Source organism: Paralichthys olivaceus, chromosome 9, assembly GCF_024713975.1.
Source record: "Paralichthys olivaceus isolate ysfri-2021 chromosome 9, ASM2471397v2, whole genome shotgun sequence".
NCBI classification, from domain to species: domain Eukaryota; kingdom Metazoa; phylum Chordata; class Actinopteri; order Pleuronectiformes; family Paralichthyidae; genus Paralichthys; species Paralichthys olivaceus.
The window spans coordinates 25917542-25931834 of record NC_091101.1 but is presented as its reverse complement, the minus strand read 5'-3'; the positions used below and the strand labels follow the sequence as shown (position 1 = coordinate 25931834).

The 14293-nt window shown below is 44.9% G+C and overlaps 2 protein-coding genes across 3 annotated transcripts in view; both read right to left on the bottom strand.

The window, feature by feature from the left end:
* The window catches only part of LOC109644972 (protocadherin-1-like), a 434528-nt gene that overhangs the window by 395150 nt on the left and 25085 nt on the right, over nucleotides 1-14293 (bottom strand). The gene's annotated exons all lie outside the window — the stretch shown is intronic.
* Nucleotides 113-12756, bottom strand: pcdh12 (protocadherin 12). Of its 2 annotated transcripts, none has more exons than XM_069531679.1 (5): nucleotides 9514-12756; nucleotides 6994-7085; nucleotides 5062-5213; nucleotides 2029-2193; nucleotides 113-1754 (listed from the first exon to the last, which is right to left on the bottom strand). In XM_069531679.1, exons 1-5 carry the CDS (start codon nucleotides 12382-12384, stop codon nucleotides 1495-1497), a joined length of 3540 nt encoding a protein of 1179 aa, XP_069387780.1. In that variant the 5' UTR covers nucleotides 12385-12756; the 3' UTR covers nucleotides 113-1494. The 2 variants fall into 2 exon arrangements, with proteins under 2 accessions (XP_069387780.1, XP_069387781.1); XM_069531680.1 differs by having other exon boundaries at nucleotides 6994-7082.

The window sequence follows — 14293 nt, the reverse complement described above, 5'->3', positions numbered from 1 at the left end:
AGCTGTATATATTCTGGATGAAGCCCTCTCTGATCTAACACAGACACACACACACAGACACACAGACACACACACACTTCCAGACGCTCCTGAATGTTTGACTTGTTTCAGATTTTAGTTTACACTTGAGATATTTTATTGAAAAAAGTTACAAATCAGTTTTTTCAACCAAACAAAACTTTTCTTGATACAAAATGTAAAAAAGTTTCAGAAGACTATGTACAAAGTGCTGTTCTTCAGATTCTCGACGTTCAGGGAAATAAAGTTGGATCAAACCAATAATTTAAGAGACGACGCTGCTCCCTGTGATTCACCCTGAACAAACAAACGCAGTAATCTTAAAGTATTTTTACTCCAGAGCTATCGAACATGGGAAGTTTAGACCGAGCCGCTCTGACAACAAACTCTGCTTCATGCCGACGCTGCGTTCAGCTCGTCGTTGTTCTTCATTTCCTCCCGGTTGTTTCTCTTCTGAACATTTAACTTCCTGACAGACAAAATAAATGGATCCTGCTTCATGTCACAGAGAAAACACAGACGGGAAGTTTGAAATAATCCACAACAAGGAAACCAACATTTTTCTGTTTTCAGATTCACCATTAAAGTTGGTTTCTTTTTCTCACTGAACTTCCTGCTGCTTCCTCCCTTTCGTTTCCTGTTTTTGTTTTTTCCTGAGTAAATATATCCTGCAACAAAAACTCCATTTTACCAGAGCGTCTGACTTTCTCTCATTATTCACTGATAATTAAACCTGGACTGAAGAGTCCTCATGTCTCTGGAGACACACTGTCTCCTGCCCTCAGTCTGTGCTAATGCTAAAAAACTACCAGCGTCACGTCCCTGCGTCACAGACGTTTCTGTTCTCGACAATTTAACATGAAACTAAATCAAAGTTCATCAGACTGAGATCACTTTTTCGTTCCCTCTGTCACTCCTCCAGATTTTCTCTTTCTCGATATTCTGTCATATTCTTCAAACTCCACCTGTCCACTAGCCGCCTCCCTGAAAGTCACCTGATCTCCACGCTCCCCTGTGCACCTCCTCCTCGCTCCCTCAATCGTCCTGCTTTTATTTTCTGAACACAAACAATAAAATCACCTTTTCTTCTGGTTTAAGACTCAAATTGAAAAATCTAAAAATCTGTGGAAATATTTAAAATCTGGTTCACGCTGTTTGAATAAATCTTCTGCGATGGAAAGTCAAAGGTCGCGATCAACATTAGTCAAAGAGGAAGTCAAGAAGAAGACGCTGTTGAAACATGAAAAAGAGAAGCACCAGCATCTGATGAGGATGAGGAGGACGAGGTATCGAACAGGCGGCTGCTGCCGCGGCCTCCGTGTTTTCATATCACGTCCTCATTTCACTGTCAACGTGTTTTTGCAAAGTATTTTTCAGTTAAAGTCTAAAAATCTTCATTTAATCATAGAAACGTGTGAGTCTGTGACTTCCTGTTCGGAGCTGCGTCAGTCAGTCTTTTCCAGTGTTCACTTATATTTAGTGGTAAAGTCCTGATGGCGCCGCGAGGCCCGGACGCTTCTCCGTGTTCCCAGAGTTCCTCGGTGCGTTCCCCGCAGCAGGCGTGGCGCTGCCGTCCAGGCCCAGCGAGCGCCGGTACGCCGCAGAGAGTCGGTACAGGACGTCCGGTCTGGGGCCCGGGTGGGCGTCGGCCTTCTGCGTCATCAGCATTTCAAACAGCGTGCTGACCTCAGATAGGAGGGCCCCGCCCAGTGGGCCGTCCTTCTCTGGAGTTTTACCTGAGAGGGGGAAGAAGAGAAGGAGGTGTCACTCTGCTGCTTCTTCTGAGAACTAAAAAACTTAAGTTATATTATTTTTAGTTTTCCATGATACTGTTTTCTAATTTGCTATAGATCCAAAAATAAAAGCTGTAATAAGGATAAAAAAAAATATTTGGTGCAACGCTGCAATTAAAACGCTGATTTCTATGAGATTCAAATAAACAATTCTTATTTTCCGGAATCTGATTTAAATTAAAAGTTTTTTAAAGTGTAGTTTTTTTTGTTGTTTTACCGAAGGTGGAGAAGGACGAAGAGTCCAGACAGTCCCGTGGAAGAGGTTCACTTTCAGGGGACGGAGGTCCGTTGGGGACAAACACGTTGTCATGGTAATCGCCTGTGAGCGGGAGAGAGAGTCTCGCCATCCAGGCCGGGTCGGTGACCTCCGCGAAGACGTCATCTGCAGAGAGAGAGACAGAGACGTTTGAACTGGATGTTTTAGTTTCAACCCAGATTTTGTCTCATGAAGCGGAAAGCAGCTCTGAAACGATTCATTCTACATCAACTGATGAAAAAACCGACCTGCGGTTCATTTCATGACCTTTGACCTTCGACCACTGAATCCGATCAGTTTGGTTCCTTTGTTTGGTTCTTGAGATTCTCTCCTGAGGTTCAGGTGAAGTGTGATGTCGAGGCAGGAAAAGGAGGAAGTGACACTCTGGGTTTTCCACCTCTGTTGTGTCGGCTTTGCTTCGAACGTTCACTAAAAAACATCCCGTTCACACTCGTCATCCAAAACAAAACCCTGCTGCTGCCTCGAGCTTCACAAACCAACGCTGTCAGAGGCGTGAACACGAGGAGTGTGTGTGTGTGTGATTCATGTTTCAAAATAAATCTTAAATAGACGATGGAAGTTAGAACTGTATCAGCTCTTATCAGAGCTTTATTGATTCTGTCTTAACTGATCCTTTTTGCCGTTTTCATCTGTTTTTGTTTAATTCGTCTGAATCTCATGTAAAAAGAAACTTTTTTAAGTTTTAGATTTGAATTTCAGGCTCGGATCAAATAAACGGATCAAACTGCCTCATTCATTTAAAGTCAAAACGTTTCAGCTCCGCTCAGACTAATCAGCCTGAAGAGCTGAGGTCTCCTTCATGTAACCACAACCAGATGCAAGGAATCGACTCTCACACACACACACACACACACACACACACACCCGGTGTGGCACAGACCACCCCCAGAGGCCCCCCCCACCCTTTGTTTTGGTAGTTTTCCACAACTGATCCTCTGAATAGAAAAATCCTCTTTAAATTACCAAACGCATCAAGTTTCAGCAGATTCTTCGGAGATAAAACCGTCAGCTGCTTCACGTCTGACCCGGTGTTGATGTCCGAAGACGAAGCCGTCAACACTCTGGCGTGTTTCACGTCTTAGTGAGTCCCGTCTTTGTGTTTGTGTGTGTTTGTTTGTGTGTTGTTGGGCCTCATCGGTCCATTAACACACCTGCTGCAGCATTAAAAGCCCTGAACCTTCACCTCAGTCACACAGTGTTAACAACATGTGGAGCTCAGTGGTTATTCATGAAGCTCTGTTTGTTGTAATCCTCATTTATCTGAGCCTCAGGTTCTTCTTCCTGCCTCCGGCCGTCTCCGTCTGTGTGAAATTCTTTTTTTCTGCCTTTGACGCTGGTTGATTGAAACATTAATACAGTTTAACCAGGGAATCAAACTAAGACCTGCTGTAAATACTAAACCTCTCAGTGCCAAATATCAGAACCCAACACTTCATGCTCAGAATTGTTTAAGAAGCAGTTCATCGATTAACTCAACTTTTTCTTAAACTCTTGTCACAGTTAGTTTTGATTCGGACAAAAACAGGTTCAGTGTCTGACAGGAAATCAAAGAATTGTCCTGATCAATAAAAACCACAAACACATCAAGTATCTGTTCGTATTGTTGTAGTAAAATGTTTTAATCTGACTAAATACTTTTACTCTAAACTTCTCAACTCTGTCTGTGGCTCTCAGCTCCAGGATGCTCTGGGATGTGACCTCTAAATAATCATCTGTTTTACACATGATATGATATTACACACTCTCACCAACACACACACACACACACACACACACCAACACACACCAACACACACACACATAATATCATCTTCAGACCTGAACAAAGGATCAGGTGTTTGTGTGATTCACAGACTTTAAAGAACGCAACAGTCTCACACACACACACACACACACACACACACACACACACACACACACACACACACACACAGAGTTGTGGCCCTGGTGTGAGTTACACTGATGATGGCGCCTGCAGCGACGAAGGTGAGTCAAACATAACACACATAAAACAACACACTCCCACACACACTTTTGTTGCTCTCTCTCCTGCCCTAAAGTGAGGCTCGCTCGACCGTGGTAATCCCCTCTGCTCTGACCCCCCCCCACACACACACACCACACACACACACCACACACACACACACACACAGTTAAACAATGGGCTTTAAGGTTTGAGGTTCACATTAATTTCTCGGGAAAGATTGGTTTAGTTTTGAATGAAAGAGGACGAGGACGTGACGGTGGACACTCGCTGCTTTCAGTTTACAATTTCAACATTTTAATATTAATAACGATGCTACATAATGGAGCTAACAGCATCATCACATCGATAATTCCTTGTATAATGATAACACAACATGCTAATAACCACAACATGCTAATGAAATCTCAGAAACACGAGTTATATAAAAACAAAGAGACGAGTGTGTGGGTGGATGTGGATGTAAAACCTGTCACTGGGTTATTTCCTGTTTTCTACCTCTGTCAGTGTGAGTCCATTGTAAGTGCAGAGTGTGTTTATTCTGCACGGGAACAAAGGTCACAAGCTTTAAACCTCCAGCTCCACCAGGAGCTCGCTGATAAACACAGAGACTGAGGCTAGCATCTAAAATAACACCTGTAAATATAAAACAAGTCACCTGACTCACACCACTACTGACGAAAACTGTGTGAGAGAAAAGTGTTGTTGTCGATCTACAATCAAAGCTACAGTGTACTTCCTGTGTGTGAGTCTATTGTTGTGTGAAGACTCAGGATAATAAAGTTTGTTTGTCCCATAGTTTACCATTGAACTGTTGTATTAAGTTGTGTGCAGCTCCACTGCCCAAGACAAAGTTTCACGGAGGACAATAAAGTTTATTCTATGTTCATTGTTTGTTCGTTAAAGAGTTTTAAACATTTTTGGACATAAAAACAATCTGTGTGTGTGTGTGTGTGTGTGTGTGTGTGTGTGTGTGTGTGTGTGTGTACCAGGGTGGTTGAGCAGGTTGTTGAGCCCCTCCTCCAGCTGTGGGTCTATGGGTGAGTCTCTTCCCGGTTCCCAGTCCATGTCTCCGGCCTCGCTCTCGCCGTGTCCACTGTCTTTGGTGCTCTGCCAATCAGAGCAGTCCTGTCCTCCATACCTGCACACAACACACAACAAATACACTCGTCACATCTCACAGACAAAATAAAGAGAGTGTGTGTGTGTGTGTTTGAAACAGTGCCAATATGAAAAGAGTGTGTGTTGTATCAAGGTGATGTCAGATCTAATCTCATCGCCATGATGACGCTGAATTACTTGCTTCCTGTGGACCAGTCAGACGGAGCCCACACACACACACACACACACACACACACACACACACACACACACACACACACACACACACACACACAGACTCTTCCTGTGACATTGAATGTTTGACTTTGTGTCCTGTTTGTCTGTCGCTGTTATTTCAGTCACAGCAGCTCAGTCGGTCACAAACTCTGAGGAAAACGTTTATCGGCGACGACTTCTGTCACTCAACACTTCTGTAAACCCGACGTTGACAAAGGAACTCGGACTCTTGAGCTGCTCACTCACCTTAAACCAGAAATTCAAATCGATCAAATCAGTTAGACCGAAATGATTTCATTCTGTAAATAAGAGGCGACTGGATCCTCAGCTCTTCAGGGTTTGAGTTAAAAGTGATATTATCTACAGAAACAGCATCATCTGGTCACATCTGTAAGTTTGAGGATCTTTGCACAAACAGACAGAAAAGTTCCGGCGCAGGAGAAACATCTGTGGGTTTTTAAAACAGGTGACATTCCCGGTTAATGTCCGGTCGTCCCGCTATCGGCTGCAGCCTGGTTTGATCAGAGAGCGCGGCAGAGATCAGAGTCTGAAACCTGCAGCCAGCTGGATCTGAAACAAGCCTCTGAAGATGAAGAGAGCGAAGGAGGAAGTGACTCTTTTCTTCTTTTAGATTTCAGTCTGTTTTAAAATCTCCACTCTCTCACTCAACCTGCTTCTAAACTCAGGAGAGCGAAGGTCACAGAGGAAAAGTTTAATCAGCCTCTCGAATGTTTTTAGGACGTTGACACACCTGAGAGTCTGACTCAAGCTTCACTGTGAATAAAACCTGAGCTTCTGTCTCACAGCCGTTATCTTACATCATTATTTGAAACTTTGGCCACATTCAAAATAAACATACGACATTTTAACATCATACACGTGACAGAATATAAAGTATTCAAATGACTCACAGAGAGATTTGGTTTCCTCTTTGCAAAATATTCAACAAATGAAGTTCTTAATGTTTGAATAAAGAACATTTGAATGTAATCTCTGAGGAAACTCATATCTGTGGTGTCACATCTGCTAGAACTCAACATCACGAAGCGTGTTCGTGTTATAAAAACATAAAAACCAGAAACTAAAACCTGTTTCTCTTCATTTTCATTTAGAAAACCTCGTGAACCACATGAGACAGACTGTGGTTTCATTCACCACTTTATAAAAACTACACTGTTCATATCAGATCAGACCACAGCAGACACTTATTATCTTTATTATTACTAACGAGCGACTCAAATCTCATTTAATTTAACGGTTGTGTTCAGGTGCTGTTTGGCTCGTTCAGTTATTTATCCCACAGATAACTTTTATTCATTTAATCTGTAGTTTTAAACATTTTCACAACTTCAAAGTCTCTCAGGTCAAACTGAGTCGTTTCCAAACGCAACAAGTTTTCATGTCAGTTTGACGAGAAAGTAATATAATGAAACCTCACTGTGTTTAAGATGAAAGACAATGAAATGAAACATCTGAGAACGTGAATATGAAGCAGAGGGAGCTTATTGGTTTGACTTTGTTGTGGTTTGGTTGAGTCTACATCAGAGGAGGAGGAGAGGAGGAGGAGGAAGAGGAGGACTGACCTGCCGTTGCGATGAGAATATTTATTCCCTCTGAAGTTTGGCCTCGGCTGCAGCTGACCCTGCCGGAGGAGGGAGAGGAGCTGGGAGATCTGCTGCAGGGAGGAAGAGGAGGAAGAGGAGAAGGAAGAGGAAGGAGGTTGTAATATTATAGAAACAACTTCAGGCTAAAGTGAATGAACTTTAAAATTCAGAACGTCTGCCTCCTCAAACACAAGGTGATTTCTTTATTTTACATCTTCTGACATCAGAAATATGTATAATACACATTTTAATACACATATTATTCATTTCACGTTTCAGTGACGACGGGTTAAAAATGAAACGTGGGATTTTATGCTGCAAACACGTCTGAAAACCCTCTGATACTGAAGAGGGAGTGGGATCTGACTGTCGCTCGTTGTCCAGCAGAGTCATCGTCTCTGTTGCTTTAGCTGCTTGAACAAACTGTGATTTTAAAAACACAAGTGAAAAGTGAATAAACATCATTTTCTCTTTTTGAATCTGTCAGTTAGTTCCAGAGTGTGAGAACCGAGCGGCTGCGTCCGTCTCACTGCTCAGAGCGTTCTGCTGACAACTGCTGTTATACAGCGGATACACAACGATCACCAGGGAGGAAACACACACACACACACACATTTGGCAAGGTGTGTGTGTGTGTGTGTGTGTGTGTGTGTGTGTATTTGCAGGCTAATATATTACTTAGTTTCAGTCATGACAGTTGTGTGGTTTGTGTATTTTACACATGCATGCTGCTGCAGCGACAGGAAATGGCCTCTACGTAAAAGCCTATTCTTCTCTGGCCGGTTTCCTTCCAGGGTGGACGGCAAAATTTGGACGAGACGAGGGCGTGTGTGTGTGTGTGGGCGTGTGTGTGTGTGTGTGTGTGTGTGTGTGTGTGTGTGTGTGTGTGTGTGTGTGTGTGTGTGTGTGTGTGTGTGTGTCTGTGTGTGTGTGTGTGTGTGTTTTGAGATGGAGGTGAACACCCCCTCCTCCTCCTCCCAGACGTCCAGCAGGCCTCTTCCTCTCCAATCTCGAGGGAGGAGAGAAACTTCTGAAGCCAGAAAGGTGGAGGAGAGGGGGATGCTGGGTAGAAAGAAAAAGGCCTCTTCCTTTCTTTAATAGGATTCACGTGAGGATGTTGGACCTGGTCGAGCTCTTTGTTCTCAGTCTGCCGGGCGATGCCACGACTTTCGCCCTCAGTGACGAGGTTTGGTATTTTAACCAGCGAAGCTTTTCTCTCTTTAATTCTCTGTCTCAAAAATTGAATGTTTCATCACATTGAGGATTACGACACTGCAGCATCAGTCTGATGGTGAATTTAAATCTGTGGACCCACAGTGTCTGTATCTGCGGCTGACGGTTTGATCCCCGGCTCAGTTTCCTGCTCCGCTCTCTGAGTGGCTGTTTTTAGTCCGAGCTGTTTTTCTTTCCTCTTTCTTCTGCAGCTGCAGCTCGACTCAGTAAAAGTGATTTTTGGGTCATTTGCAAGTGACAGGAGCAGCGTGTCAGAGCGGTGTTAACTTACACTACAAACACATCACAGCTTACTTTGGCTGGCCTCACCCCATGCACTAACTCCCCTTAACACACAGAGCTCCCCCCTCCTCCTCACACACACACACACACACTCCTCATCTCCTGGTTTCAAAATGAATCTGATATGTGATATTGAGTAAAGGAGGAGAAAAAAGGACAGCCAACGTTTCTGGGGGGCATCAGTGACTGTGACACATGAGCACCTGAGTAAACTCTTCACAGTAATCAGTCACACACACACACAGACACACACACCTTCACCTTCACTTGACTCGAGGCCTCAGGCTGTCTAAGTCATCACACAGGAGGCCGAAAGAGGCAGAAAGGCTGCTGGGAAAATGTAAGGGAAGCTGCTTTTTGTGTGTGTGATAGAGAGAGAATGGGGGGTGGGGGGTGGGGGGCACTTAACTCTCTACTCTCTAATGGACTTCACTTCAGATTAATCTCAAAGCCTGCAGGGGGCGAGACTTAATTACGCCGCAGCAACTAAGTGTAAGCACATGTTGAAATAAATGTGATCACACGTTTTTTAGATGGAAGCAAATTTCATTTAGACGAGAGCCGGCAGCGGCGCATTGACCTTAATGTTGGAGCCTCGGTGGAAAACATAAATAAGAAGACATTAAAAATTCATCAGGCAGATTTTGTGAAATCGTTAAAACAACGTAAATGGACTCATCTGTCAAACCAAGACGCAGTAAAGTTACACTCATGATTGAAAGCAACTTCAATCATGAGTGTAAGTGTTGTGGCAAGTTTTAATGAACGCTGAGCTGAGTGAACTCCATTTTAACTTTGTTATAAAAGACATTATAAGCTTGTTAACATGCTTCCCAGCATGCACTGTGTTCGGGTTTTCCAAATATATGTGTATAAGATGGTGGGGCTTTATTCTATTTTACTTTTTATGTATATTTTTAAAACCTAATTCAACTTAACTCACAATCTGAAGGTGTGTGAATGTTGGAAGATGCCACATCTCACCTGCACCTCTGGAGAAGCTGACGAAAGCTCAATCGAGTCTCCGAATGCAGCCATGGAGAGTCGAACTAGGTTCCGGAGCATCCGCTGGTGCTCTGCGTCGTGGCCCCCTCGTCCCTCCAACGTCTTCGGCCTTCTGAGAGTCGCCTGGGAACCCGAACGAGACGACTCTGCCTCCTCCCCTTCCAGGTTGGCGTGTCGCTTTAAGGTGCTTGAGTGTGAGACTGAAGAAGACGAAGACGAAGTGTTCCTGGATTTCCGAAGAGTTCTGTACGACGTGGCGGGAGTCAGAGGCAGAGCGCCATCGAGTTCGATGTTCCCAGGTTTCCGAAGGGTTCTCGAGTGGTGGGTGACAGGTTGAGTGGCCTCCCCGTCTGGGTAGCCTTGGGAATGGAAGCTTAAATTCATGACTGACGGCGTTAAGGTGTACTGCCTCTCAGTTTCTACATCTTTTGACATCTCTGGAGGCGGAGCCAGTGGCTGGGATTCACTGTCGTCCTCAGAGAGAGGCTCCTCCTTTCGCCCCCGGATGACTGGAATTAGCTGAATGTCAGATTTTCTGATGTTCTTCTGCGGCCGCCGAGGATGGCGGGTGTAGGTCGATTCAGCCTGTCTGCAGTTGTAAGCATGGTTGTCTCGTTTCTCGGGGCGGCAGAACGTGGTCACCAAAGCGATGGCCAACAGAAGCAGCAGGCATGTAGCACCCAGGCAGATCGCTAGCATCATGGTAAAACTAAGCTGTGCTCGGTTACCAGGTGACGAGTTCTTCAAATGGTCCTTGAGGTTGATGAAGGTCACCTCCAGAGTCACTTCAGTGGTCAGACTGGGAGTACCCAAGTCTGATACAGCTACGCCCACTTCAAAGTTTTTCCCAATGAGCTCAGTAGCGTTGGTGGTGTTAACGAAGAGTTGGCCTGTAGCCTCGTCCAACCAGAAGAGTCCGTTGGGGTTTCCGTGGGTAATGAGGTACTGCACTTCCCCGTTGAGCCCTGAGTCCGGGTCCTCAGCTTTTATGGTTGATGCAAGGAATCCAAAGATTCCCTCTCTGACAGGGTGATTCATTGTAAAATCGGCCAACGCCTCCTCCATGTTGTTACCCAGCTCAGTCACTACCTCCCCTTTGTCTGCATTGACAGGGACACTTAAAGACACAAGGTCGTTTCTAGGTTTTGGCTCCTTGATGACCGGATGGTTGTCGTTTATATCCTCGACGTCGATCTGCACAGTAGCGGTGCTGGTGAGAGGCGGATGACCGTGGTCAGAAGCCGCCACAATGAAAGTGTAGGTTTTGGATTCCTCATAGTCCAGAGGCTGCTGGATGCTTATGACACCACTAGAGGAGATGTAGAACATGTCTTCGTCACTCTCCAGGTTTTTGGGGCTGTGAATGAAATAGGAGACTCTTCCACTGAGTGCCAGGTCGACATCGTGGGCTTCGACTTTGAGAGCGTGGTAGCCTACGTCACTGTTCTCTTTGACAGTGGCCTTATAAAAAGAGGAGGAGAACACCGGGGCATTGTCATTCTCATCCAGAACACGGACGGGCAATTGTTTTACACAAGACAGAGGTGGGTCTCCATAATCCTGGGCAAGGAGCGAGATGTTGTACTGCATAACCTTCTCTCGATCCAGGCTGCCGTCGGTTACGATCATGTAGTTGTCACCATGAATCTTCTTGAGGCGGAACGGGCCGGATCCTTGCTGTATACTTGCGATCGTTTTGCCGTTGTCCCCTGAATCTGCATCAGAGACCATGACCAGAGCAAGAAAAGTGTCCACCGAGGCTCCCTCGAGTACGGTCGCCACAGGGGAGTTGGGTGGAGTCCAGGTCATGTGTATCCTTGGTGCATTATCGTTAATGTCCCTGAGCTTGACGTGCAGTTTGCAGTGCGAGGGGATAGAATTGGGTCCGCGATCACGGGCCTGTATAATCACTTCATGAGAGGGCTGAGCCTCATAGTCCAGATGTGCTTTGAGACTCACGGCTCCGCTTTGTGGATCCACAAAGAAAAGTTTCTGAACATCCAGACGATTGTGTTTACTGAGCGAATACTCCACTTCCCCATTGGCACCCTGGTCCAGATCAGTGGCCTTGAGGTTGATGATGGTTGTCCCAAGAGCTGTGTCCTCAGATAGCTCCACAGAGGGAGTGCTGTCCTCAAACCTGGGGCTATTGTCATTGGAGTCCTGAATATTAACACGAACTAACGTGCTCCCAGATTTAAGGGGATTCCCTTTATCCCACGCCACCAAGGTGAGGTCGAAGGAGTTTTGAACCTCCCTGTCGAGTTCTTTGATAACCACTAACTCTGCTTGTTTTGTTCCATCTGGACCAACCGTCACATCCAGAGCGAAGTGCTGGTTGACGGACAGTGAGTAGGTCTGAAGACTGTTGGGCCCCGCGTCAGGATCAACCGCCCGGTCCAGAGGGATTCGCATCCTGAGGCTGGCGGTCTCTGAGATCTCCACCTCCTGCAGAGGACTGGGGAAGCTGGGGCTGTGGTCGTTCAGGTCCATCACCTCCACACGAACCCTCAGGCAGTTCATGGAACCTTTTTTCTTGTAGAGGACGCTGAAGGCCACCTCACACAGGTCAGACCCCCGGCACAGCTCCTCCCTGTCCAGCCGGCCTTGGGTGGAGACAACCCCGTCTCGAGTGCTGACGGAGAAGGGAAGGGTTTTGCCATGTTCCACCACCTGGAAATCCTCCAGGGGACCAGTTTCATCCCTCTGCCGAAGGTCATCCAACAGCCGGCCGACCTGGGTCCCCGCCAGCTGCTCCTCCCAAACCTGGTACTTGATGATTATTGATGACGGCTCGGAGGAGTGAGCGTCAGAGCAAAGACTCAGAAGCAGAGGCAGAGCCAGCAGCATATTGATGTGAAGTAAGAAACAGTCTCCTGTCTACTGGCTACACTGACATGGTCACTTTAAATAAAAGACAAAAGTTGAAATTAAAACAACTTTCAAACGGTCTCTTTTTTAAATAGAGGAGAGAAATATCACGTCTGTTACAAACAAATCTCCGGTTTCTTTTTTCAAAACAACAAAACCAGTGAAGAAAGCTGAAAAGCGAACACCTAATTATTTGGTCAGAAGTCAATTATCTGAACGTATAATTAAGATTTCACCCTCTCTCTCTGTATACACTCCACTCTCTGCCTGCTTCTCTGACTCACTCATGCTGCTGCTGGCGTCCGGCCTCTCACCTCATCCTCCTCCACTCGGCACAGTTTTGCTTCAACTGAGAAAGTTTGGATGTGAGTTTCCACATGCCAGCGGAGCCTCGACCAATCCGCAGGGAGGAGGAGGGTTCTATGCAAATGGTTCCGGACTCAACACAAAGAAAATCCCTCCTGCCCTCAGGAAACTCTGCAGAAACTCTGGAGTGCTTTTAAAGAAATACGACACCGCCGCACACACTCCTCTCTGCGACTGCTTAGACTCATCCCAACCTGCAGCCGGGGCCCTGGAGTCAAATCCCAGTGGGACCAAAGGCCACAGTTCACATATTAGTGAACTCCACAGCGATGACGTGTGGTCTGGAGGTAGTGACAGCAAAACACAAATATATATATATGAAGAGAAGCCGTCCTCGTTATATGTATGATATTATATATGTGGTGACAGCTTCAGCGTTAAAGTCTCTATGGGATCAAACTGAAGTTTGGTAAAATATTTTTGTTTTCTTTGTCGTTATTGTTGATTCCACCAACGATCACACGAAAGCTGTGAATTAAGAAACTCTGATAAAACTCACATTCCAACTTTAACCCTCAAATATAATGATGATGAAGAATTTCAGTGTTGAGGCCAAAGACGTCAAAACATTTCCATTCGTTTGTTTCTCTGCAGAAATGACACATTAACTTTCTACTTGAAGCAAGTACTTGTTTTTAGATACTTCAAGTTTTGAAAGTTACGGTACCTCCAGAGTGTTGCCTGTTCCATAATTATTATTTATTATTATTTAGTTTTATACATTAATCGTTCAAACTGTCATATTAATAGAGAATACTGCAGATTAAGTAACTGGACCAGTGGATAAATTCCCCTCTTGGCATTCATTACTTTAATAATTCTATAATTAATTATGGATCAGAAAGTAGAGATACATGAAAAATATATTTAAGTGCAGCAACTAAGTAAATTTACTTTGTTACATCCAACCGCTGGTTATAATCAAGAATTTATAATAGGATAGAAATAAAAACAGTATTCAAAATAAAAAGATAAAACTAGAAATAACCCACAATAACAGTACTAAATACATTATAGACGACTTACTGTAGTATCACACGTGCACATACTGTAAATACTTCACACTACATTTCTTTCTTTGTTTAGAAACCAGCAGACACCAAATTAAAACCATTAGAACCAGTTGGTCCTCACAGCCACAGATCCTCTGACACAAGCTAAATATTTTCCCAGCATGCAACAGAGCTTATTTTTCATTTGGTCGCTGAGATCTCCTGCAGGCTGAGAGAGAATCAAGCGTATCGCTTTCCTCTCGGCTCGGTGGGAGGGGCCCCGCCGGACAGAGAGACGGACGACCGAGGAGAAAACAGAGTTGAAATCGTGAGAGTACACGACTCTGTGTATTCTGTGAAGGACGGGTCATTACACCTCCTCCATGTTAGCAGATGGGACATTGACCAAACTAAAAATAAAAATGTTTGCCAAAGATGGTTTCTGTTAATTTAGATCGTTCTTATCTCAATGATGTTTGTTTGGTTTTGATTGGGCCGAGACGTCGTGATTGACAGCTCAGACTGACTCC